General features: G+C 44.0%; 1 protein-coding gene across 1 annotated transcript; it reads left to right on the forward strand.

Moving 5' to 3' along the window:
* The first annotated feature begins 287 nt into the window (after nucleotides 1-287).
* Nucleotides 288-21,989, forward strand: Rnf4 (ring finger protein 4). The gene is made up of 8 exons (XM_036201188.1): nucleotides 288-571; nucleotides 6,709-6,866; nucleotides 11,732-11,858; nucleotides 14,368-14,447; nucleotides 18,148-18,157; nucleotides 18,458-18,617; nucleotides 19,309-19,357; nucleotides 19,800-21,989. The coding sequence occupies exons 2-8, from the start codon at nucleotides 6,858-6,860 to the stop codon at nucleotides 19,947-19,949; spliced, it is 585 nt and encodes a 194-aa protein (XP_036057081.1). The 5' UTR covers nucleotides 288-571; nucleotides 6,709-6,857; the 3' UTR covers nucleotides 19,950-21,989.
* The last annotated feature ends 2,996 nt before the right edge of the window (nucleotides 21,990-24,985 follow it).

Consider the following 24,985-nt stretch of genomic DNA (forward strand, 5'->3'; position numbering starts at 1 on the left):
GGCGGCGTTGCCGGTGGATCACTAGAAAATTGGGGCCTTGGGCCAGTCTCCCGTAGGTCTCGTCAACGACCGAAGAAACTGAGATGGGCATGGAAGGCCTGGCGAGGATTACTGCCTAATGTTAGCCGCAGCCAGAAGGCCACTGGCAAACCACATCAGAAGCCAAGTGTCCGGCTCAAGAGCCAGTAGACCAGCTCGCGCGGCGGCCCAGCAACGACACCGCCAAGTTCTCGCGGGAGGAGCGTGACTGGCGGTGCTCTCGCGAGAAGTGGAACTCTGGCACGCAAGCGGGGGCGTGGCCGGAAGAAGGAGCATTTCAAAGTGGTAATGGATGGTTTTCTTACCCAATAGAATTGCAAAAGAGCCTCCTAAACCGGTAAAGCACGGGAGTAAGGGCGACGGAGGCCAATGGGGACTGTGAAGGGCGGGCCGGGGGCCGGCCGAGCGGAAGTGGGTCTCGGTGAGGCGGTGGAGTCTTGCTTGAGCGGGTCTCCTCGGCGGCCGGTCGAGGGGGTACGTCCTTGCTCGAGTGCGTTGGCCCGTGGCGTCTGCCTGATCACACCAGCTCCAAGTAAGACTAGGCTTCGCAGGATGGAGGCGGAAAGTCGGGGCAGTGCGGGCGGCTTCTCGACCTGCAGCGGAATCGGTGCCCGCCAGTCGCGGCTCGTTCGGGCAGCCGGGAACCGCGCCTCTCGGGGTCGGGCCCGCTCAGCCTACTCGGCCCCCAGAGAGCGCGCGGATGTCGGAGCCCGGCGCCGCATTCGCGTCGGGAATAGGGAAGTCTCTATCTGGGGCGCCGCTCGCCCACCCGCGGCCTGGCTGGTCGGACCTCTTTTGCAAACCAGGAAAGGGAAACTAAGGTTCGAGGAGGGGAAGAAGGCGTCCAAGGTCACACTTTTTGGCTGGGCGGGCCGATTGGAGAGGACCTGAGCAAGGTTTTTGTTCCCCGCTGACGACGCAGCCATTGTGTGTTGTCGCCGCCGCCGCCCCGCCTTCTTGGGGCCTGTGAGTTTGCTAGGGCACCCAAGCCGCGTGGCGGGCCCTGTGTAAGCTGGGAGAGTGTTGTGGACGCTTGCGGGCCTCGGAACTGGATGGGGTTTGAGCTTCCAGGAGCCGCTTTCTGCCCTACCTATGGTTGGTGAAGCGTGCGATTGAGATTTGTCGCAGCCCTGCACCCTCTGGGGTTCTTCCCTCCCTGGTACACCGGGATAGGAAACTCAACCTGATCCTTAATCCTAAACACTAGTAGTGGACGCCATTGTCTACCTTTTGACCCCAGAGGGACGAGTCCAGATAAGGGCGTTTCTGCTTTTGTTTTTTAACTTGTCTATGCCTGTGGGCGCTTTGAGCTTTCAGTTCTGCAGTCTGGTGCTCAGTTTAGGTTGCCCAAGTGGGTGAGGGAGACTGAGGTCCACAAAGGAGGGAGAGTTCGAGGTCTTTCGGCCTGCTCTTGGACGCAGATTAACTCTAGTTCCTGACAATGGTGAGAGGGAAACCCCACCCCAGATACACCCAGTGTTTTGTTTTTGTTTTTAAATGGATGGATAAGCAATTGGGTTCGGGTTTACCTGTGAGTTCGATGTGAAATGAGTGGAAAGATGTCTTCCTGGCCTTTGTATTACATAAATATGAGCTTCCAACTATAATTTTATGAAAGCTTCCTTTTTTAAAAACAATGTTTACTACTTTTTGAGGGCAGCAGGATTGGTTTTTTTGAGACAGGCTTTCTCTGTTTTAGTCTTGGCTGTCCTGGAAACAGGCTGGCCTTGAACTCAAGAGATCTGCCTGCCTCTGCCTCCCGAAGAGTGCCTGTGATTCCAGTCCTTCAGAGGTAGAGTCAGATGAACCAGGAATTTAAGGTCATCTTGGGCTCTATTTGGGCTTGAGGCAAGCCAGGGCTACCTGAGAATTGTCTCAAGAACAGTTTTAGTTTTATTTGCTTGCTTACTTAGTTGTTAATTCCAAGGAAAGTTGGTTTCTCGGTGAGTATATAGTGTTTGCTACAGTCCTGAACAGTCAAACGATACTGTTTTGTTGGGACTGGAGATTGAACCCAGGGCCTCACACATGTTAGGCAGCTTACTCTGCTACTGAGCTACATCTCTGGTCTTTTTTATTTATTATTACTAAATACTATTGTGTGAGTATGATGTGGGTCTAGGGCACCCAGGTGCCACGATGTATGTTTGGTAGTAAGAAGACAAGTTTATGAAGTCAGTATCTCCTTCCACTGATGTTGCTACTTCAGATTGAATGAAGTTGTTGGGCTTGTGTATAGCAAGTGCTTTAATGCTGTGGTATCTCACCAACTCCTCATTTTACTTTTTTATTTTGAGTCAGGATCTTGCTAAGTTGTCTAGACTGCCCTTGAACTCACTTGATAGTCCTGTAAGAATCCTACTCCCAAGTCCCTTTGTTTAGCTGATAGAGACTATAATTTTACATATATTGAAAGGATTCATTTTCCCCCTAGATCTGAACACCCCCACTCCCACCAACAAAAAAAAAAAAAAAAAAAAAAAGCCAAGCTGGTGGCCTGTGCCTGTAATCCTAGCTACTCAAGAGGCCTGAGTCAAGAGGATCACAAGTGACTGGGCTGTGGAATGAGTTAAGGGCAAATGAGTCAACCTCCTCTCTGTGTCTGGTAGGGTAAAAATGCTTGCAGAGAGCACTGTTGCCTCATCACTCTATCTTACTCCTTGAGACCAGGTCTCCAAGCCTCAGTAGGCTTCCTGTCTCACCACACCCCTCCTCCCCCAGCCCCCATACACACACAGCATAGGATTTATAGGTGAGCACTCTGCCATGCCTCACATTCTTTCATGGATACTGGGATCCGAACTCAAATTCTTCTTTATAACTGATATATATCTATATCTAGCTATCTATCTATATCTATATATATAGAGAGAGAATGAGAAAATGAGAGAATGAAGGAGAGTGCATGCACGCGCAATGGTAGATGGCTTGTCTGGCATGTGCCAGGCCCTAAGTTCAAAACAAAATACTCTCCCACAATTTTTCTCAGTTATCTGTCATTTTTTTCTAAGCATCTAATGAGCTATATAATTTGAATGCAATTTCATTGGGAAGAAAAATGGCAACCTTATTTTTGTTTTGCCAAGTATACTAAATGAAGTGGAGTCTGTGGTAAGTGATTGATTTAGAGTTAGGCTTATTAAATTTAGGAGGTGTAACCTTGCAGTGGTGGTAAACACCTTTAATCCCAGAACTCAAGAGACAGAGAGAGGCATTTGAATTTCAGTGAGTTGAAGGCCAGCAGCCTGATCTACAAAGTGAGTTCCTGGACAGCCGGAGCTATACACAGAGAAACCCTGTCTTGAAAAACAAAACAAAAGGTGGGTCTTCCCTCCTCAAAGATCTAGATTAGAAGTGGGTCTTCCTATGTCAAATGATTTAATAAAAAAATTCCTGGAAGGTATACGCAAGCCATTTGGGATTTAATAATTCCAGATGTAGTCAAGTTGTCTACCAAGACTAGTAATACCTTGTAAAGGTGGAAGGAAGAACCAAATCCACAAAGTTATCCTCTTGACTTTATATACTATAACATGTGTACCTCTCCCATGTACATACAACAGTTTTAAATTTATTTATTCTGAGATAGGATCTCACTGTGTATCCTCAGCTGGCCTCAAACTCGGAGGTCTGCCTGTCTCTGTCTCCCAACTGTTAATGGCACTGTCATAGAAAAGAGCCTAGAGTGATGACATCTAGGGTGCCTGAAAGTGAAATGCAGTTCTACTTAAAATGCTGGTTTGACTCATATTTCTTCCAGTGGTATTGATATAATAGGAACACTTTATACATAGTAGGAAATTGAGTTTACTATACACAGCTTCTTTGAAAAATAGCAGGAAAAAAATCAGAAAATTAAACCCAGCTGAACTAAGTTTCAAAAGATACTTTAAGAGCCACATTTCGGTGGGTCTGATTCTGCAGGCATTTACTGCCCTCCACTTCACATTAATTTGAATGTGGCAGACTATCTAAGGTTCATTTCCACAATCAAGAAGCTTACAGTATCATAGTTAATTGTGTCTTCCAGTTAACACTTGTAGAAGGACACTACACTTTTTAGGGCAGGGGTGGTGGTGGTGGTGGTGGTGGTGGTGTTTTTCAAGACACGGTTTCTCTGTGTAGTTTTGGTGCCTGTCCTGGATCTGCTCTGTAGACCAGGCTGGCCTCCAACTCAGAGATCCTCCTGCCTCTGCCTCCCAAGTGCTGGAATTAAAGGAGTGCACCATTACCATCAGGCATCCTGGGTCTTTTAATGGCAAGGACACTGTCACCCTCAAAGTAATTTGCTCATTTCAGTCAATTATCATGAGTATCTGTTATGTGCAAAATACTAGGGAGGTGGAAAGTAGATAAAGCCCTGTCAAGTTGAGGGCTTCCTTTGCACTAAAGGATGGTGGGTCCCTTGCTAAGGTAATGGTGCTGGAGGATTGTGTTGTAGGAAACAGGAATTAAGAGATCGTTACAGTTTTCTTCTAGAATACCTCTAATTTTGGTCTTAGCATAGCAGTTAGAGTATAGATTCTCGGCCAGGCATGGTGGCACACACCTTTTATCAGCCTTCTGAATTCTCAGAATTCAGGACCAGCCATTCATGCATAGACCCTTTCTCAAAAACAAAACTGTGTTCGTGGCACACATTTTTTCATTAAATTAATTCTCAATCATTCGATTTTACCACTAAAGACTCAGGAGCCAGATGCTGGGGTGAAAGCCTGCTAGCTCAGAGAGGCAGAGAAAGCACCCAGCTGACCTTTCTCCTGTACCAACGTCCCAAAAAGGGCCTTTCTCCTTCACCATCTCTCAGTGTCCCTCCCTTCTACTTCCTGTGTGTCTATTTATTTGTCCTCCTGACTTCCTCTTGCTCTCTCGGTTTTGTTTTGTTTTGTTTTGTTTTTTTTAAATGTTCACTTCCTGTCAACTAGTGTCTTGCTTTGCCTCTTGATCTATGGTTGACTTTACTTAATCTTGTTTGCAATATTCAAGCAGAAAGCTCTTAGATAAAGGTGTGTGCCAGTTAATAATGCAAACTGGGGGTTCACAGTGTGATCAAATATCCTGCAACACATAAATATAGAGTCTCAGAAATTGGGGAAGTAGCTCAGTGGTTAAGCATGGCTAAGACCTTGAGTTTCATTCTCACCACTGAAAGAGAAAAACACCCCCCCCCCCAAAATGTAAATTCTGGTATTTATTGGTTGTGGGTTGTGACTTTACTATTACTCGTCCCTATCTCTTAGAAAAAAATGTTCATCACAATACTTACTTCCTTAATCTGGCCAATAGGAAGGACATACAGATTGTCCTTAGATAGCACCTCATCTTACACATGAATGTAAATATCCTGAAAACCTGTCATCTGTATGATCCAGAAACCTTTGTGATTGGTGAGGGTACATCTATCTACATCCTCAGGCTGATCTGATGGATACCCTTTCCTGCCTGGATTTGCTGGTGAAATTTAGTCTCTAGATAGATTCCTAAGACTGGCTCCTGTCATAGCTAGAGTTCTCTGGCTCTCGGCCATTGTTATCTCTGAAAGAGAATCAGATTTGGAATGGAGTTGGTATAATCACCAGTAGTGTGGAATGTGAAAAAAAACTCCTGGGAAGCTCCTAGTGATGGTAATGGATTATTGGTGGGTTTTTGGGGTTTTTTTTGTTTTTGTTTTGTTTTGTTTTTTGAGACAGGGTTTCTCTGTAGCTTTGGAGCCTGTCCTGGAACTCACTTTGTAGAGAGACCAGGCTGGCCTCAAACTCACAGAGATCCACCTGCCTCTGCCTTCCGAGTACTGGGATTAAAGGTGTGCCACCGCTGCCAGGCTCCTCTGCCTTATTTTTTGAAACTGTGTCTGACTTAATCTGAAGCTATGAGGTTCCTGGAGCTTGTTCTGTAGACCTGGCTGGCCTCAAGCTCACAGAGATCTGCCTGTCTCTGCTTCCTGAGTGCTGGGATTAAAGGCGTGCGCCACCACTGCCCAGCAAGATATTTTTGTTATAGTCTTCTGAATTAAGATGTACCCTTGAGAGCGAGCAACATTTCATGGATATGTAAGATACTTCCTAAAACCAGAAGCAAAAATGTACATGGGGATCCAGCAATTACAGTGGGTCTGGGACTATTCTGTGGTCTGCATTGTATGCTGGGAGACTTGGAAACAATGGCTATCTCCTTGGTCCCTCAGATCCTTAGAAGGGTGGTGAAATAACAAGACAAGGAGACTCGCTGGCTTCGAGAGCTCTCTCTGCTCCTGCCAAGGAGCTGGTCAGTGTATTCTAGTTAAGCAGCTAAAACTTCTCCTTCCCCTAGAGTCAATCATTTTGCTACATTTGAAGCCACCAGAAAGGAGATCAGAAAGGTCTGCAGTAGTATAGCTCAGTGGTAGAATACAGGAAGCCTTTTGTTCAAAAAGGAGCTTGGGCAGAAAATGGTGTGATAGTGTGGGTAGTACACTTTGGAATTACATAGTCAGTTCTATATTCATCAGGAATTATTTCTTCCTAAAATGAATGTAGGGTAAAGGTGCAAATTATATAAAATGTTCAGCAGAGCATCCAGGTGATAGAAAAGACTGGTAATTTTCTGTGTGTGGTGTTATGTACATGTGTGAACTTTGTCTTCAGCAGTGCAAATAGCAACATTTATCAAGTGGGTATCTTTGTTTTTCAGAATTTGGAAATACTGGACATCTAATTGGCTCCAGATTGTAAGCCACAAGATGAGTATTCAGTGGGCATGAGAGATTGAGAACATTCCACCTCCCCATAAACCTTGGTGTATATCACTTCCTTTTTTGTGGATTGAAGCCAGCGAGCACAATGAGCACAGTAAGTTTTCTTGTAAATTTTATTACCAACATGAGTTAACTGTTTTGTCTGTTACAGAACTGGCCTCCAGTTCCCTATAATGAGAAGTTGAGATACAAAGACTGAAAGTTAAGCATAGTCTGGGTTACACAGTAACTCTGTCTCTAAAAATAAAATAAATAAAAATAGCTGAGGATGTATCTCTATTGCTTATGCAAAAGGCTCTGCATTACATTTCCCAGCAGAACTGAAAAACATCTGTTTTGGTATGCACCTATGTATAATCCAAGTAAATAGTCTTGGATACATCTATAATCCATTGATAATGGAGGCAAGATGATCAGAGTTTCAAGTTCAGGGCCATACTCAACTGTATAGTGAGATCAGACTCTAGGGCTGCAGAGACGCCTCAGTGAATAAGCTTCCTATGTGAGAATGAAGACCTGAATTTGGGTCCCCATCACCCACAAAAAGCTGGACAGGATAGCATACATCCTCAGTCCTTAGAGAAGGAGGAGGCTTGATCCCAAGGGCATACTGATAAGCCAATCTAGGAGAAACAATAAACACCAGGTTTAATGAGAGATAATGGTCTCACATCTAAGGGCTAGAAAGATAAATTTGGGGTTAGGAAGCTCCTGCTACTCTTCTGAGGACTCCAGTTCCAGGTGGCTCACACCTCCTGTAACTCCAGATCCAGGTGATCTGTCACCTGCTGACCTCTATGGGCACCAGGCATGCATATAGTATGCATACATACACACACCTACTCAGACTTTTGAAAAAAAAAAAAAAGTTAAAAAAAAATAATAGAGTAGAGAGACAAAGAAAAGCCTCTGTTTTTTAACTGCTATTTACAGGCCTGTGAAACGGTTCAGTTGATAAAGGGCCCTTTCTGACAAGTTTGATTCCTAGGACTCACGTGAAAAGAGGGAACTGACTCCTCTGAGTTTGAGGCCAGCCTGATCTACAGAGTTCCGGGACAGCCAGATCCACACAGAAACCTTGTCTCAAAAAAAAAAAAAAAAAAGCTGGGTGGTGGTGGTACATGCCTTTAATTCCAGAGGCAGGTGGATCTTTGTAAGTTCGAGCCATCCTTGGCTATAGCCTTCCAGGAAAGGCACAAAACTACACAGAGAAACTCTGTCTCAGAAAAAAAAACAAACAAAAAACTGGGTCTAGGCATATGGCTACAAGCACTTGCTGTTCCTCCAGGGGGCCTGGGTTCAGTGGCACCTCAGAATTATAACTCCCAATTCAGAAGGTCTTGTGTCCTCTTCTGGCCTTCACAGGCCTGGAAGTGGTCCACAGAAAGATGTGCATGCTGGCAAAATATTCATATATGTAAAATGGGGAAAAATAAATAATGAATGACTATTACTAGCTGGGCATGTTGTTCACACTTTTAATCCCAGCACTTGGAAGACAGAGCCCAGCCTAGTCTATAAGAAAAAAAGTAAAAAAAAAAAAAAAAAGAGAGAGAGAAAAAGAAAAAGTAAAGTTGACTGAATGTTTTTTGTTTTGTTTGTTTGAAGCTTTTGTTTATATTTTTTTTGAATGCCAAGTGCCGTTTATTGAAGGAGGGAGGAGGTCTTAAATACAGGCACAGTGGGAAGAAAACTCCGGAGGGCAGAAGGGCAGAAGTTAGCTTCCAATGTTTTACAATCTTGCGTCTAAGCTGTTAATGCCCAATATGCAGGATACACAGACAGGGAACTTCCCTTAAGCATTCAGGAGGATGAAATATCACAGGGAATTAGCATAGGGAGGATATCAAGGTCAAAGTCAGCAAGCAAGGCAACAGTTATCCAAAATGGGGACCAGGGCCCTATAGGTCCCCCCCTTTTACCAAAAATGAGCTTCTGACTTAGGTTGCAAGGGATGTCAGCAAGTCACCTTACCCGTCATGGAGTCACCTGTCCAGGCCACACGGGCGTTCTGTCTTAGGTTGGTGAGCACCCCCCAGGCATTACCCAACTCAGAATATTCATTATCGTACAGGCTCAATCGTGTGAGAGCTTCAGAGTTAACTGTTGTCAAAGATCTCTAAATGGCACTGGGCTTGCAATCTGTGTGTTCAACACAGAAAAGACCAACAGAAGTCTTAACCCACCCATAGCTGGTAGGCTAAAGGCAACTGAGCCATTCCCTTCCTTAACGAGCTTTACTGCAAATTGGAGTCCTTGTAAGATGGTATCCCAAAAGCAAATGGAACTTGAGTTTGTAAATTTATAACTTTCAAAGCCAATCGAAATGTAATTAACTGTTGATTTAAATTTGTCATGCCCGATAGAATGAAAGATTAACTAACTGTGGTAGCTACTTTTGCTGCCAGGGTCTCCACTGTGCTAGCTGTAGTAACCAGTTATAAAATGGCAATCCCAGAAACAGTAGTAGTTGTGGTTGTCACCCGAATGTTTTATATACTATAGGACATATAACATCTTTGGTAATTTTTTAGCTCTGCTTTCTAAATGCTGTGATTAAAGGCGTGTGCCAGCATGCCCAGCTAGTATTTTGATTTTATGATCAACATTTCTAAGAATGCCGCTTCAAATAAATATAGTATTTAAGGCCATTTCAGAATCGTTGGGAATTCTGTCCTAATCCCAAACCAGAATTGATTTGATTATCTTTTTTTTTTTTTAATGAAACTCAGATTAATTTACATAGAGGTTTAAAGTTTTTTGTTTTGTTTTGTCTTTTTTAAGCTGAGGATCGAACCCAGGGCCTTGTGCTTCCTAGGCAAGCGCTCTACCACTGAGCTAAATCCCCAACCCGGGGTTTAAAATTTTTTAAACATTTATTTTTGAGGCAAGGTCTTATATGTATCCTTGGCTAGCCTGGAGCTCAAAGATTCACCTGACTCTGCCTCTGTAGTTCTAAAGGCGTGTGCCATCATGCCTGTTAAACAGGAATTCAAAAAAAAGTCAAGACATACAGGTGGTGGTGTACCCCTTTAGTCCCAGCACTCAGGAGGCAAAGTCAGGACGATCTCTGAGTTCAAGGGCAGCCAGGGCTACATACAGAAACCTTGTCTGGAGAAAAAGAAAAAAATGAACAAAGAAAAAAATCAAACATACTAGAGCAGTGTAATCTATGGATTTACTGGTTTGGTAATTATATGCTGAAGAATAATGATAGGAAGATGCTATAAGTCTTGTTTGCAATTAAACCATTCTGTTTCTGTAAGAATAAAAATACATGTACGATGTACAGTAAAAACACTAATTTTTAACATAACAGTAATCCTAGATCTAATAGGTGATGTTGGCATTGTGTGGCATGTCATTGTGTTCAGTATAAAGTGTATGAGTTATGTGTTCAGAACCAAAGCTATAGTGAAGTCATATGATGCAAAATGGGCAGGTGATATGAGAAATACCAGTTCTTTTTTTTTTTTCCCCGAGACAGGGTTTCTCTGTGTAGCTTTGCTCCTTTCCTGGAACTCACTCTGTAGTCCAGGCGGGCATCGAACTCACAGAGAACCGCTGCCTCTGCCTCCCGAGTGCTGGGATTAAAGGCGTGCGCCAACACTGCCCCGTGAGAAATATCAGTTCTTGATGCATTTGGTTTCGAATTAATTTTTGGTCTTTGAAGGTTCAGAAAACATTGCTGTTGCAAGATTTTTTTCATGGCCTACCCTCCCCCCCATTCAGTTACGTGACCATACATGGGTTTGTAAAACAGAATTGGATTTGTTTGTTTTGTTTACTTGCTTGCTTTGTTGTTTTGGTGTTTGTTTTGGGGTTTTTTTTTTGGGGGTTTTTTTTTTTTTTTTTTTTGGTTGGTTGGTTTATTTTCTTTTTTCTAATTTTTATTTTATATACATTGGTGTTTTGCCTGCATGAATATCTGTGTGAAGGTGTCGGATCCCTTGGAACTGGAATTACAGACAGTTGTAGGGTGCCAGGAATTGCCATCTCTCCAGCCTTGGCTGCCCTGGAACTAGCTCTATAGACCAGGCTGGCTTTGAATTCACAGAGGTCTTCCTGCCTCTGCCTCTGGGAGTGCTGGGTTCAAAGACATGCAATACCACCTCCTGGAGCTTGTTTTTTATTATTATTATTATTACTTATTGATTGAGATAGGATGTCAGCGTATAGCACTGTCTGGCTTGGAACTTGCTCTATAGACCAGGGTGCTTTTGAACTCACGTTCAAACTCCTCCTACCTGTCTCCCAAAGTGTTGAATTAAAGGTGATTGATAAGAGCTGTGTGGTCTAAAGGTCCTTTACCCTTTAGTCCTTACTGACGACAGTACCTTCTTCAAGGTTACATAGATGGTTCAAATTCAGAGCAAGTGTTTTGGAACAATAAAAGTTTCTTATCAGGTGTAAAAATAGCATTCTGATGGGCATGGCACAAACCTTTACTCCTAGCACGCTGAAGGCAGATACAGGCAGATCTCAGTTCTGGAACAGCCAGGGCTACACAGCAAGGTGAAACAACAAAAAGTACTGGATTTCTTTTTCTCCCTGTGCTTCAGAGAAGCTTCAAGTTTTGTAGTGTGTGGGATACTGCACCGTGTGTGTCCGTGTGTGTGTGTGTCCGTGTGTGTGTGTGTCCGTGTGTGTGTGTGTCCGTGTGTGTGTGTGTCCGTGTGTGTGTGTGTCCGTGTGTGTGTGTGTGTCCGTGTGTGTGTGTGTCCGTGTGTGTGTGTCCGTGTGTGTGTGTGTCCGTGTGTGTGTGTCCGTGTGTGTCCGTGTGTGTGTGTGTCCCCGTGTCCATCCGTCTGCCCACGTGGACAAATGAAACCGTTCCCCTGTTGACTTTTTTTTCTGTTTATAAACCCCTGTTGACTTTCATGCTGTTTATAAAACCTTCCTGAAACTCTTATCAAGTCTAGAGCTCATGCAACTGCTTCTTTTCCTTGATGACCTTAGAGAAACCCTCAAAGAAAGCGGCGTGGTGGAACAGTAGGTTCTAGACAAACCCAGAAGCGAACTCGGGAAACAACTTCAACCCCTGAGATTTCCTTGGAAGCAGAACCCATAGAACTCGTGGAAACTGGTAAGAAACAGGAATACTGGACTGTAGTGTGTAATAATAGAGACAGTATGGTATAGTTGGTAAACATGTGGATTGGACCCAGTTTGTGTTTATTAATGCCCACTGTGAGGCTTCATGGAGAGTCATACCCCCACCACCCATTTTTATGTATGTCTGTGCACTCCATGTGTGCCTTGTGCCCACAGAGGCCAGAAGTCATCATATTCCCTGGAACTAGAGTTTATAGATGGTTGTGAGTTGCCCTGTGGGTGCTGGGAACTGAACTTGAGTCTTTTACAAGAGTAGTAAGTATTCATAACCCCTGAACTATCTCTCTAGCCCCAGGTCACATTTTCTGGGCCTCTGTGATGGGGAAAAATGTTAGTATATAGGGCAAGTTGAATTTATGCCATAAAACCCTTGGGACTGTGTGTGGCAGATTGTACCATGCAAATGTTGGCTGTTGGAAGCTCTTGCACTTTCTTTATATGTATGTATATATAATCTTAGACTTACCTATGCAGCTTATAGCTACAATGAGTAAAGCTCTGACCTCTTTGGTATTGTGGTCTCTTCATGGGTTTTGAAGTAACCACTTGGCTCAGCTACTTCACCCTGTTTATTTAGCTTTGTGAAATACTTGAGTTTCCTCTTCTGGTGTTCATTAAGACAAAACTTCCTAAAGAAGACAAGCTTGTCAATAGAGCTATCATTACTAGAGCTTGGTTTGGGAAGAGGCCAGATAGGTTTTTTTTTCTCTTGCCTATTCAGGAAAGTGTCAGAGAGCTTGGATCAAACCCCTTTGCTCTGTTATTTTTTATAACTCAAGCCCAAGAACTGATATTTTAAATATTGTTGTTGTTTTGAGACGGTTTCTTTGTATAACAGTCCTGGCTATCTTGGAACTCGCTTTGTAGAGCAGGCTGGCCTTGACTCAGAGAGATCCACCTGCCCCTGCCTCCCGAGTACTGGGTTTAAAGACACGTGCCTCCACCTCATTGCTCCAAAAACTGATAATTTAAAGAGAAGCAGTGGGCTGTAGATACAGATCATTGTGGTAGGGCACTTGTTTAATGTGCAAAGCCCTTGTTCAACCCTTAGCACTACTACAAAGAAAAACGGCGAAGGGGTTATACAATGTGTGTACCAGGGAATAGGAACTTTTCAACCATCTTAGAGTTAAAAAGAAGCTACTTCCTGCAAGATAGGTTTCTTGGACTTCTCGGTGTTTTCTGTTTGGTCTCAGTTGGATTTCTCACAGTGAATCTTTCAGAACCCTTACTCTTCACCTACAGATTTAGGGCTCTGGAATTCAATTCCCAAAGGAGGTCTTTTTGACCTAACACTAAACACACATGTGGACTTAATCTCAGGGTTTAGAAGGGTCTAGCTGCTTCCAGTGATGCACTTGTCATGCTGTTGGAAGTTCTGTCACCTTTGCGAGGTGGTATACACAGGCATCCCATTAGGGTGTTTCCTTTGGAAGAGCCAGTTGTATCTGCCAAAAAAGAATGACTCATACATAAATTATGGTCTATGGATCATTAAGTAGTAGCCATTCGTTTTCATGAAGAATGAGAGGCAATTGGGACATTGTATTTTTGTGTGTATATAAGTGTAGGGAAGAGGCAGGCAGACAAGTTTTTTGTTTTTGTTTGTTTTGGGGTTTTTTGGTTTTTGGCCTCTTTGTTTTTCAAGACAGGGTTCCTCTGTATAGCCCTGGCCATCCCGGAACTCACTCTGTAGACCAGACTGGCCTCAAACTTGCAGAGATCCGCCTGCCTCTGCCTCCGAAGGGCCAGTATTAAAGGTGTGTGTCACTACACCTAGCACTGGGAAATTTAATACAAGCAGAAGCAGATAAAACAAGTTAGAGTGTGTTACACTGTTTATAAAACCTAAACCTCACCAGGCGGTGGTGGCAGCGCACACTTTTTAATCCCAGCACTGAGGAGGCAGAGGCAGGCGGATCTCCAAGTTCCAGGCCAGCCTGGTCTACAGAGTGAATTCCAGGAAAGACGCCAGAGCCAGAGCTACACAGAGAAACCCTGTGGGGGATGGGATCTAAATAAACTTTTTTTTTTTTTTTTTTTGGATCAGACCTGAGGATCGAACCCAGGGTCTTGCACTTGCTAGGCAAGCGCTCTACACTGCGCTAAACCCCCAACCCTCTTCATATTTTTTTATACTAATAACAATCAGGAAAAAATAGTTGTAAGTGGTTTTTGCATGCCTTCCCTAATTAATGAAATTGTGATGCCTGAGCATGATTGTGTGGGTAGGATGAAACCACTCAGACATTTGTCCCCACATGTACACCTCTGGACCTCAGTAAGTCCATATTACCCACTTAAAATGCTGGTGAGGCGCTTGGTTATCATTTTTGAAAGGGAATTGGTCTGGATGTTTTTTGTATTGTGTGTGTTGGGATTTCATCCTTTGACACAGGTTTATACCATGTTTGTAATGTGGACCAAGCCTGAGGAGGGCAGCCCTAACCTAATACTTGTTGAATTGCTTTATTTTGAAGCTGGAGATGAAATCGTGGACCTCACCTGTGAATCTTTGGAGCCTGTGGTTGTGGACCTGACTCACAATGATTCTGTCGTGGTAAGCAGTTGAGGGGAAGTTGGCTGGTTTGGGCAGGAGTCCCTGACCCATATCTGCATCTGAAGCCTGGGTTACTGGTCAGGGTTAGAAAGATTGTGAAAGTGACTAGAGAGATGGCTCAGAGGTTAAGGAGCCTGCTTTTCCAGAGGACCTGGGTTCAGTTATCAGTGCCCTTTTCTGGGCTCTGTTGGCATCAGGAACACTGAAGGCAAAACATCCATACACATCAAGTAATTGTGAAGGGAAAGTCCTGTATTTAGTAACGGGAGCCCTAATGATACATGTGTCAGGAAAAGCACCTGTTGTGGCTCTTGTCCCCTGTGGACTAGATCTGCTTGACTTTTGAGCTTTCCGTGGCAGCAATCCTAGTTCCACAGTTTGAAATGTGTACACTGGACATACCTCTTTGAAATGGGATAAGCTGCCAGTGTTGGTGCTATATTGTGTTAAGAGAGACCTGTTAGGGTGCCTTGCCTTGCATGAAGTGCAGTAGTTAGCAGTATGTTTATACCTCTGACCTGAAGGGAATTGGGAATATTGACTTTGTGCTGCCATTGGGTTTCAGAAATAGTCACTAGTCATGACTCCCGGGAAAACAGCTACCTAGTCTATGTACACCTGCTGCCACAGCTCTTTTATGACTCCAGGGAGGACAGAACTTGAGAGACTATGTATTCCATGTATATCCTGCTAGAACTAAAGCCTAGTCTGGTCAGGGTTATTAGAAGTTACTTCTGATAGATCTATTCCATAGTATTGGAACACCCCTACACATACGTGTACATCCTACCTCCATGTGGGATCTGGTCAACTAATTGATGAGCATCTTAAGGACAAGTTTGATTACAGTATGCCAGAACTGAAGCTGTGGAATAGAGGTTGAGCCACCTTGGATAGCATTGGACAAGTGTGTAGCAGTTGGTACTTAGAAAGGACAGCAGACAGGGAACAGAAGTGTTAGTAATCTAATCTTCCACTTGTCTCAAACTGAGGTTTGAAATTCTGAGTACCTAGCAACAAACTGCCAGAACAAAGACATGTCACGTTGTTTCCTAATTTGTTTAAAGAAAGGTTTTACTGAGAAGCAATACAGAAGCCAGATATGGCACATACCTTTAATCCCAGCATTCAGGTGGCAGAGACAGGCAGATCTCTATGAGTTCAAAATCAGCCTGGTCTACAAAGTGAGTTCCAAAACAGCCAAGATACACAGAGAAACCCTGTGTCTCCGGAAAGAAACAAAATGAAGATGTGGTTAACCAGGAGCCAGGTGCTTGCCTCTGGTCTTGAACACTTGAGGGGCAGTGTTCCTGGGTTATGTAGCTAAGGGAAAATGAAAACATAGCATGGAGCTGCCAGAGAAGAGATAGTATGGTTTTAGTTAGAAATCCCTCGGTTGTCCTGATGTCATCTCTGGTATCCTCACGAAGATTGGTGGATTCAGGGACATTGGCTCCCATGTAACCAATGGCTCTTCTGGAAATGGACTAGAACTGTTGGAAATAAACAGGAACAGGTTTAATTGTAAGTGGCCTCCTGTGAAAGCATTGACTTTGTTGTTAGTTCCTGTCAACTTCCTGAAGTTCTGTAAAGAGCATAATTGAGTACCTTAGCTAAAGCTACATTCCAGTTGCTAATGCTGGAAAGTGGCACCAAATCCTTTTTCTTCCTCTCTCTTCCCCTATGTCAAAGTAATAGAAATAGACACAGTTTATTGAAGGAAAGTATTCCTGAGGATGGAAGTGGGCTGGTAAACCAGGGAAAGGGCTCAGAAAGCCCCAAATCCCTTTCCTTAACAACTCAACATCTACCCATAATGTACCAGGCCAGGTCCTGACAAGGGAGCTGGGATTCTACCTCCAAGAAGACATTGGTCTTCTGCTGGGTGTCAAATCGCCATTTTCCCTTCCATGCCTTTGTCTAGACTGCTCTTGCTACACAGGTTTCTTCCCTGGGCTTTCCTGCCTTTCTACATCCTTGGTTTAGGCTCCATGCTAATCTGGCACTGCCCTACTCCAGATTAACCTATTGAAACTTTGTAAGGATGGCAATGAGTGGAGTCCTTGAGTGAGCCTGGAATAGGAGTAGTAGTGACAAGGGAACTGTCCTGACAGTGACTGAATGGGCAGGAAGTTGTAGAAAATTCCAACAATACAGGGTGGAGACAGGAGGCTTGGGTTCTTGTTTCAGAGTTAGTATTGGATTTCTTAGAGAAATTACCTCATGCTTGTTCTAGCTATAAAAGAATTGTCTGTATTTGGTAGATCTTTTCCCCAGTCGATCTCCATTTGTTGATTGTAATGAATCATCAAGGGCCATTAAATTATTAACTAAAGACATGGACGAGCATATATGTTAGGGATTCTGAACTATCTTCAGGTTGACCTTAGACTCCTACTGGAGCATAGTAAGAGGTGGGTCATTGAAGTGAACTTGCTGATTCCACCAAAAGCTATTAGAGCGGACACATTGAGTACCCTGGTTAAGCCTAAGTGTGGCCTTTTTATATCTAGAATAGGACCTCCTGAACACCTGATTAGGGGGAACTTTCGATGCGTCCTGAGCCCTGTTAAGACTTAAACTGTAAGCAGATTCTTGTGTGTTGTTCCAACTCTTAGATGAGTCCAAAGACTCAAAGAGTTAAGAGGAATTTTAAAATATAAGCAGTGAGCATCCCTCATACTAACTGGGAATTGAATTTGGGGGCTCTACACAAGCTATGAAAGTACGCTTCCACTGATCTTTTTGGTTTGGTTTGGTTTGGTTTGGTTTTTTTGGGGGGGGGGGGTTCGAGGCAGAGTTTCTCTTTATAGTGCTGGCTGTCCTGGAACTCACTTTGTAGACCAGGCTGGCCTCAAGTTCACTGAGATCCACCTGCCTCTGCCTCTTGAGTGCTAGTATGAAAGACTTGCACCACCACAGCTGACTAGGGCCAAAATTTTTGCTGCAAAGGAGTCCAAGTGGAGGGTATGAGAGTGTGGCATAGGAGAGGACACTGGGGCATTCACAGTTTGCTCTTTTCAAAAATGGTGCTTTCGCCCGGTGGTGGTGGCTTACACCTGTAATCCCAGCACTTGGGAGGCAGAGGCGAAACCCTGTCTCGAAAAAACAAAAACGAAAGAAAGAAAAGAAAAGAAAGAAAGAAAGAAAGAAAAAATGGTGCATCCTGTGTGATGAAAAGGAAAGGAAACCATTCAGCCATTTCTCCTGTGGCTTGAATGTTCACCTTATGCACAGTATGGCACTGACTGGAGTTGAACTGGCAGAAATCGTCAGTGTACAAACTGGGTGTGGTGACAGATACCTCTAATCCAGCACTTTGAAGGTGAAAGTAAGTAGTATACCATCCAGTAGCACAAACCCTGCAACGGTTCTTTCATTGGCATTTGCCGTGTTGGCCGAAGGTGCAGTGAGCATTGCTGATTGTTTTCTGACTCAGCCCAGTAAGATGAGCTAGGCCTCTGTTTTTGTGAGCAGAATGTAGCTTCTTCCTCCAGACAATAACCCAACCTCTGGTCTTACAGGCTCCCAGCTATGGGCTGGGTAAGATGCAGCATATTAGCTCATAGGAGACATTGGTCTGGAGAATTACACGGGATTCTTGAGAGTCAGACATATATATATTAGAAGCAAGATGTGTGTTTTATCAGTTAAAATGTCAGAATGTTTATAACACTCTCTTTTTCTCCCCCCTCTTCAGATTGTTGAAGGTGAGTAGTTTCATTTTCCTTTTCCCCTGGGTTTAAAGAAAATTGTTGTGAATAAATGCCGTAGCATTGCAGGCTTTGGTTAGACCTGTTGGCTTTACTGAAAATCTCCTGCCCATGATGTTGGGGACTAAGCTTTCTCCTGAGAAGGCAAACGAGTAGCCTCTGCTCCTGGGCAGGACTTCTGGGGGTGGAGCTTGTACGGTGGGAGTTTCTCTCTGGAGGTTTCAAGGGGAGGGAGGGTCTTCTGAGACAGTAGGGGTAGGATGGTGAAGATGGCTGAAAATGTGGCTTTTTCCTTAGAAAGGAGAAGACCAAGAAGAAATGGGAGGAGGTTGCGCCAAGACCATGCTGATAGCTGTGTGGTAAGCAGTGATGATGAGGAACTGTCTAGGGACAAAGATGTGTATGTGACTACCCATACTCCTCGAAGCGCCAAGGATGAAGGAGCTGCAGGACTCAGGTAATGTGCTCTGCTCCTGTTGTGCTGGGTGGAGGCCAGGGTATACAGATGCTGCACTTGCCAGCAGGTATATAATATAAGCTCTTGCTCTAGAACAAGTATCTGCCAAAAAGCCAAGCATACTTGGTATGCAGGGCTGGGCTCACCTGTGTGCTCAGAATAGAGCAATGGACAGACAGACAGCTGTATCAGGAGACAGACATACCCACAGTGGCCGGGTTGTGTCCCAGGTGACACTAGCAGGAGTGATGGAGGCAGAGGAGGTGGGTGGGCCTTGTTGTCCATATCTTTTCTTCTAGACCTGTCTAGACTGTTCTCTCTCTCTCTCTCTCTCTCTCTCATCCTCTTTTCATGGCCATTCCAGCCCAACACTTCAAGCTATTAATTTTTGGGGTGGGGATAGGGGTTTGAGACAGGGTTTCTCTGTGTAGTTTTGGAGCCTGTCCTGGAACTCACTTTGTAGACCAGGATGGCCTCAAACTCACAGAGTTTTGGCTCTGCCTCCCGAGTGCTGGGATTAAAGGCTCAAACTATTAATTTTATCTTCGAATTTTTTGTGTGTCTATCTTAACTCAGAAGTGAGAGGATTGATTTGGTAGAAGATATGGGCTGCATATATGAAGCTACTTTATAGGGTGTAATCAAGTATTTGAGTTTACTTAGAAACTGATGCAGGGCACTGTGATTTTAGGCCCTCAGGTACTGTCAGTTGTCCGATCTGCATGGATGGATACTCTGAGGTAAGTAACCTACTTATATCTCCTGTAGGTTTTACCTGCTTCACTAAAAAGAACTTGGAAGATCTTTGTCTCCTGTGGGATATGACACCTGTCTATCACAAAGGCTAATTACAAAGGAGATTGTATCAGTTGGTTATGGGCCCTATACATTTCATCTTTAGCCTTTGCAAATTCATGTTTCCCACTGTAGCCTTAACTAGAAGTTGCTGGTTTTTGTAAATGTTGCCCATAACCCCTTTGTGCTGATGCAGCTGGGAAAATCCTGTCTTATCGACAGTTTCTTCCACACAGGCAGCATTTGATTCTGAGGTTGTTATGTAGGCTGCTTCTGCTTTTTCTGGTGTAACCCTGCCCTTTGTTTTCACTGTCCTCAGTGATGCTTGGGTTAGGGTTCTTGGTGACAAGGGATACTTTAAAGCTGTTTCTTTTTAATGTCTTCTAGATTGTGCAGAATGGGCGCCTGATTGTTTCTACAGAATGTGGCCACGTCTTCTGTAGCCAGTGCCTCCGTGATTCCCTTAAGAATGCTAACACTTGCCCAACTTGTAGGAAAAAGATCAACCATAAACGGTACCACCCCATTTATATATGAAATGTTCAGAACTGCTCAGGATAGACCAATGGACAGACATCCAGGCTGGCCTTTCTGCATGGTATCTGCCTCCAGTTTCCTGAGCTCAAAAAGACTTTAAAAATCAATGTCTGATGTAAACTGCTCTTTTGTTTTCCAACCCCTTAGATCCTTTTGTTTTCTCCAGTTTGATACCATGGAGTAGGATCCAGGAATCCTCCCAGGTCAGCTCAGTATCTCTGCTCCTCTGGGTTTTCTGAGCTGGGAGTAGGAGAAAAGGAGTCAGGCATATTGGAGTTTGATTATCATGGCTCCAGCCTCTTTATGGAGCTTACATGTTGGCCAAGAAGTTTCCCTGTTGGGAAAGTTTGCCCCAACTCTTCTGGGTGCCGAACCTTCCCAAGGCATCTGCCAGTTAGCTATTCTGCCTGCCACACAGTGACCTGGCCAGACACAGTCCATCCAGCCCAAGGATCCCAGTACAGAAGCTGTCCCTGAAAAGTCCAGCTGGTGGACTTTTATTTTTCTTTTAGAGCAGAGGTGACCTGTGATTCTGCCTGCACCTTATCATTGATGTGCAGTGTTTTCTGCAAATCAAGAGACCCTCTGCAGGGCAACCATGTTTCCTAAGAATGAGAAAGTGCAATAAAGCCTGTTCTTCACCTGCTCTTCAGCAATCCGGAAGATGTAGCACTGCTAGTGTCCTCAGCCCAGTGTTGCCTATGGGAGCAGTGCCCATCCCACCCCATCTCTGTTCACCAACTGTTCTCAGGAACCCTACACATGCTCCAGAGTTCTTTGCCTGGCACAGAACATTCAAGGCCAATAGGACAAGTATTTAGTATCCTCTCTTTTCTGCTAAGGTATGTCCTGTGTGCTCCAACCATCAGTTTTTCAGTTCCCATTGCCTAATGTCTGCCTGAGCATAGATAGCAGGAGGTGGTAGCAGTAACAGTGGCCTTATCAGCTCTTCACTTCCATGCTTTTGCCCAAGTCACTGTTGCCCGTGTTTCAGAGGTGTTGCCCTACTCAACCTGCCACTACCCTGGTTTTCCCATGCCCCTTGAATAGATAGATATTTCCAAAGCTGCTCTTCTGGCCAGTTGGGCTTTGATCCTCTAGATTTTTGACTGCTCTGTAGGTTTTGGTCAGCAAAGCATGGTATCTCTTCCTCCCCATGGGACCACATAATAATCTCTGCTCCACTCCGTATGTATGGGAGCCATTGGTGCTCTCAGAGGCAGTGAGGTGGTAAATTGCCCCTGGGGACACCAGGCACAGGGTGGCTTGTAGAGGATAGGTCTTCAGTGCCAGCCTGCCTCCACCTCCACACTACTTCCTCAGATGGCTTCTATAGCCTTTTTGTGTGAAACATCTTTGAGGTGGGAAAGGGACCACTGGAGCTTTGCTAGCAATAACTGACTTTCAGTTTACTATTCTGAAGGAGCAGGGACTCAGCACAGAATTCACTTTAAATGGAGCTGAAGGAGTGTCCCTCCTCTATGTGAAAAGAAAAGAGTTTTAGTCTTCATTCTGACTTTTTAAACTGTTTGACTTCCAGTTAGTTTGAATGAGAGTAATAATTTTTTACGTGGATTCAGAGGGTAGGAGCATTAGCTCTCATCATTGTGATGTGTGGTGTGTGCCCTCCCCATGGATGTCACAGCCATCGAGTTCCCTGTGGGCCTCATGGACTTGCTCTTGTTAGTTCTTATGATAGCCAGACTTCAAAGAGCCAAGGTGACCATGCAGCCAGTTCACTGGTAAATATGGTGACACCCACTTAAAATTCATTTTCTCCTTAAAGACAGTTTATGAAGTTCATCATAAAAGTTCTATTACTTCATCCTAAATTAAATTGAGAAAAAGATGTGTTTAGTTCTACTAATCAGAAACTGCACCACTAGGAAAAGGTTGGTATAGAGAAAAAATTCCCTTTCCTTTTTTTTTAATGTATATAGTTTAACTCCCTTTGTTACATTTAAACTATGCTCATGGATATCAATCTGTTTTGGACTCCTGCTAGTGTTAAAAATGGAAATAAAACAATTTGAACCAGTACCTTTCATTCATTCATTTGCTCTTTGGATCCTTTTACCTTGAGGTGTCTGATGTTCATTCAGTGTTATTTATTCTTGGTGTGGGCAAGGGAATTTCAGCTCACGAAGATGATATTCATAGAACCACATCCCAGGCCTGGAAATGTCCAAGAATAGTCTACTGAGAGAGGTGTTGTTGGCTGGAAATGAAAGTTCCGGGACATTGATATGAACATCACTAATATTGCCCTTGGAATATTACAGATGCGCACTGCTTCTGACCACTAACAAAGAATTTGTGCTATGGGTGAGAGTCAACCCCAAAGTGCATGGACATAACGCTGCCATAGGAAAGCTCTGCCAGAGAAGCTTAAAGTGGGTGTGGCACATAGGCTTGTGGGGCGAGCAAATAGAGCTCTGCCTATCTCCATAAAGAGCTACCATTCACTGTCTACTGCTTTGTGACTACCCTGGTATCAACCATTTCACTGGTTGATGATGAGAAAGCTATATTGCTTCTCTTTGTGGCATGTATATTAGAGAATACAGTCTCCCAAGCAAATGGACAGAGTCCAGGATACCTAGCACAGTGGTTCTCAACTTTCATAATCGTGCTACCCTTTAATACAGTTTCCCATATTACTGGTGATCTCCAGCTGTGAATTCATTACTTTATAACTAATTTCACCACACGTAAATGTCTGTCCTCTGATGGCCTTAGGCAATGTCTATGAAAGTATCATTTGACCCCCAAAGGGGTCAGCCCCACAGGTTGAGAACAGCTGCTCCAGCAGGAAGCAGAACCTATCCAGAGGGTCCTTGCTAAGGAAAATGTTGAATTCTTACCCTGAAGTCAGTGTACTTCAGGGAGAGAAGACAGGAAAGAGTTTAAGCACAGCCCTCCTCCCCACATACACACACTGTTTATGCCAAGGTGTTGAGAGAACCTTCTTGTCAGCAAGAAATAGACCTTGTAGTGCTGGCAGACCAGATACTCTAGTAGCTTCATAGAGCCTTGTACTGTCATTAATACCCATCCCCCAATGCATACCATTCCTGAGAAGGGCTCAGTAGCAGTGCTGGCCTCAACTTAGTGAGCTTGGTATAGAAAAGGGGGCTCCTCAAGGCAGACTACAGGAAGAAGATGTTTGCAGGTTATTTTTGTAATTGCCTATGTTACCTATGTTTTGTTGATAGAGCAAATCAATCTTTTAAAATTTTGTCTTATTAATAGCATCTTTGCCAGAGTCTTGTACTCCGACCTAGTTTTTAGTGTTCTCCATTCAGATACATATCTGCAGTTAAATTGATCCTCTTCCTTAACTCTCAGACTCTTCCGTTTTAATTGAACTTACTGGTTCTGTACCTACAGTTAAGTGCAGATGTTGAACACTTATGTTTCAGTGTTTTGGTTTTTTTTTTTTTTTAGGGGCCTTGAGAGATAGCTTAGTAGCAATTAAGGTTAACCCAGATTGCTCTTCCAAAGAACTTGGGTTCAATTCCCAGCAACTCACACAGTTGCTCAGAATTATCTAACTCCAGTCACGGGGTTACCCTCTAATGATCTCATTAGACAGTGCATACAATGGTACACAGACATCACATGCAGGCAAAACACCCATGCGTATAGAATCACTCTAAAATGTTTCAGGTTTCTTAATTTTGTTTCATGTGTATGTAGCATGGAATGCTTTTGTACACTGGTTTAATAAAAACACTGATTGGCTGATAGCCAGGCAGGAAGTATAGGCGGGATAAGCAGACAGGTAGAGTTCTGGGAAGAGGAAGGCTGAGTCAGGAGTCACCAGCCAGACACAGGAAGCAAGATGTGAAGGCAGAACTGACAAAATGTACCAAGCCACGTGGCTAAACATAGGAATTATGGATTAGTTTAAGTGTAAGAGCTAGTCAGTAAGACATTTGTCCTGACTGCCAGCTGGCTGGGACACAAACCTCCAGCTATATCCATGAGTCTTTTGCCTGAGTGTATGTGTGTGTACTATGTGCATGCCTGTTGTCCATGGAGGTCAGAAGAGTTCTGATCCCTTAGAACTTGAGTTAAAAATAGTTGTGGGCTGCCATGTGCTGGGAATTGAACTCGGTGGCCTTTGCAAGATTAACAAAAGTGCTCCTAAATGCTGAGCCAACTCAGCAGCCCCCTGTTTAAAGCATTTTATCGAGCTGAAGAGATGGCTCAGAGGTTAAGAGACTGGCTGTTCTTCCAGAGGTTGAGTTCAATTCCCAGCAACCACGTGGTGGCTCACAACCATCAATAATGAAATCTGGTGCCTTCTTCTGGCCTGCAGGGATACTGTATACATAATCAATCTTAAATAAATAAATAAATAAATGAATAAATGAATAAATAAATAAATCATTTTATCAAGAACTTACCAGGTATAGTGGCACACACCTTTAACCCCAGAACTCTGGAGGCAGAGGTGGGTGGATCTCTGAGTTTGAGGCCAGCCTGGTGTTCAGAGCTAGTTCCAGGACAGCCAGGGCTACACAGAAAAACCTATTTTGGGGTCTGGAAAGATGGCTCAGTAGTTAGGGATGCTTGTTGCTCTTGAAGAGTACTAGAGTTTAGTTTCTGGCACTCACAAAGGGAGGCTCACAATCATCTTTTCCTCCAACTCCAGGTGATCTGATATACCCTCTTGGATTCTTTGGGCAACTACACACATGCAGATATAAACAAAATTTTTTTTTTAATTATGTTGCCTGCCAGTAGTGATATATGCCTTGAATCCCAACACTTGAGAGGCAGAGGTAGGCAAATGTCTTGAGTTCAAGACCAACCTGGTCTACAGAGCAAGTTATACTACAGCCAATGCTACACAAGAAATCCTGTCTCAAAAAAACAATATGTACATGTGCCTGTTTGTCTATGTATACCATGAACATGTGGGTGCACACAGCTGGAAGAGGGCATGAGGGGATCTGGAATTAGAGTTAGTATAGAAAGTTGTGAGCCACCAGTTACCGGTGCTAGAACTCCAACCTGGGTCCTTGGTA

The sequence above is a fragment of the Onychomys torridus genome, chromosome 10 (assembly GCF_903995425.1).
Source record: "Onychomys torridus chromosome 10, mOncTor1.1, whole genome shotgun sequence".
NCBI lineage: Eukaryota > Metazoa > Chordata > Mammalia > Rodentia > Cricetidae > Onychomys > Onychomys torridus.

Bases quoted from the DNA above. Each gene is read 5' to 3' on its own strand.
- Rnf4 (XM_036201188.1), top strand. The intron at 11,859-14,367 runs GTAAGAAACAGG...TTTATTTTGAAG, and splicing joins CATAGAACTCGTGGAAACTG to CTGGAGATGAAATCGTGGAC. The intron at 18,618-19,308 runs GTAATGTGCTCT...CTGTGATTTTAG, and splicing joins GAAGGAGCTGCAGGACTCAG to GCCCTCAGGTACTGTCAGTT.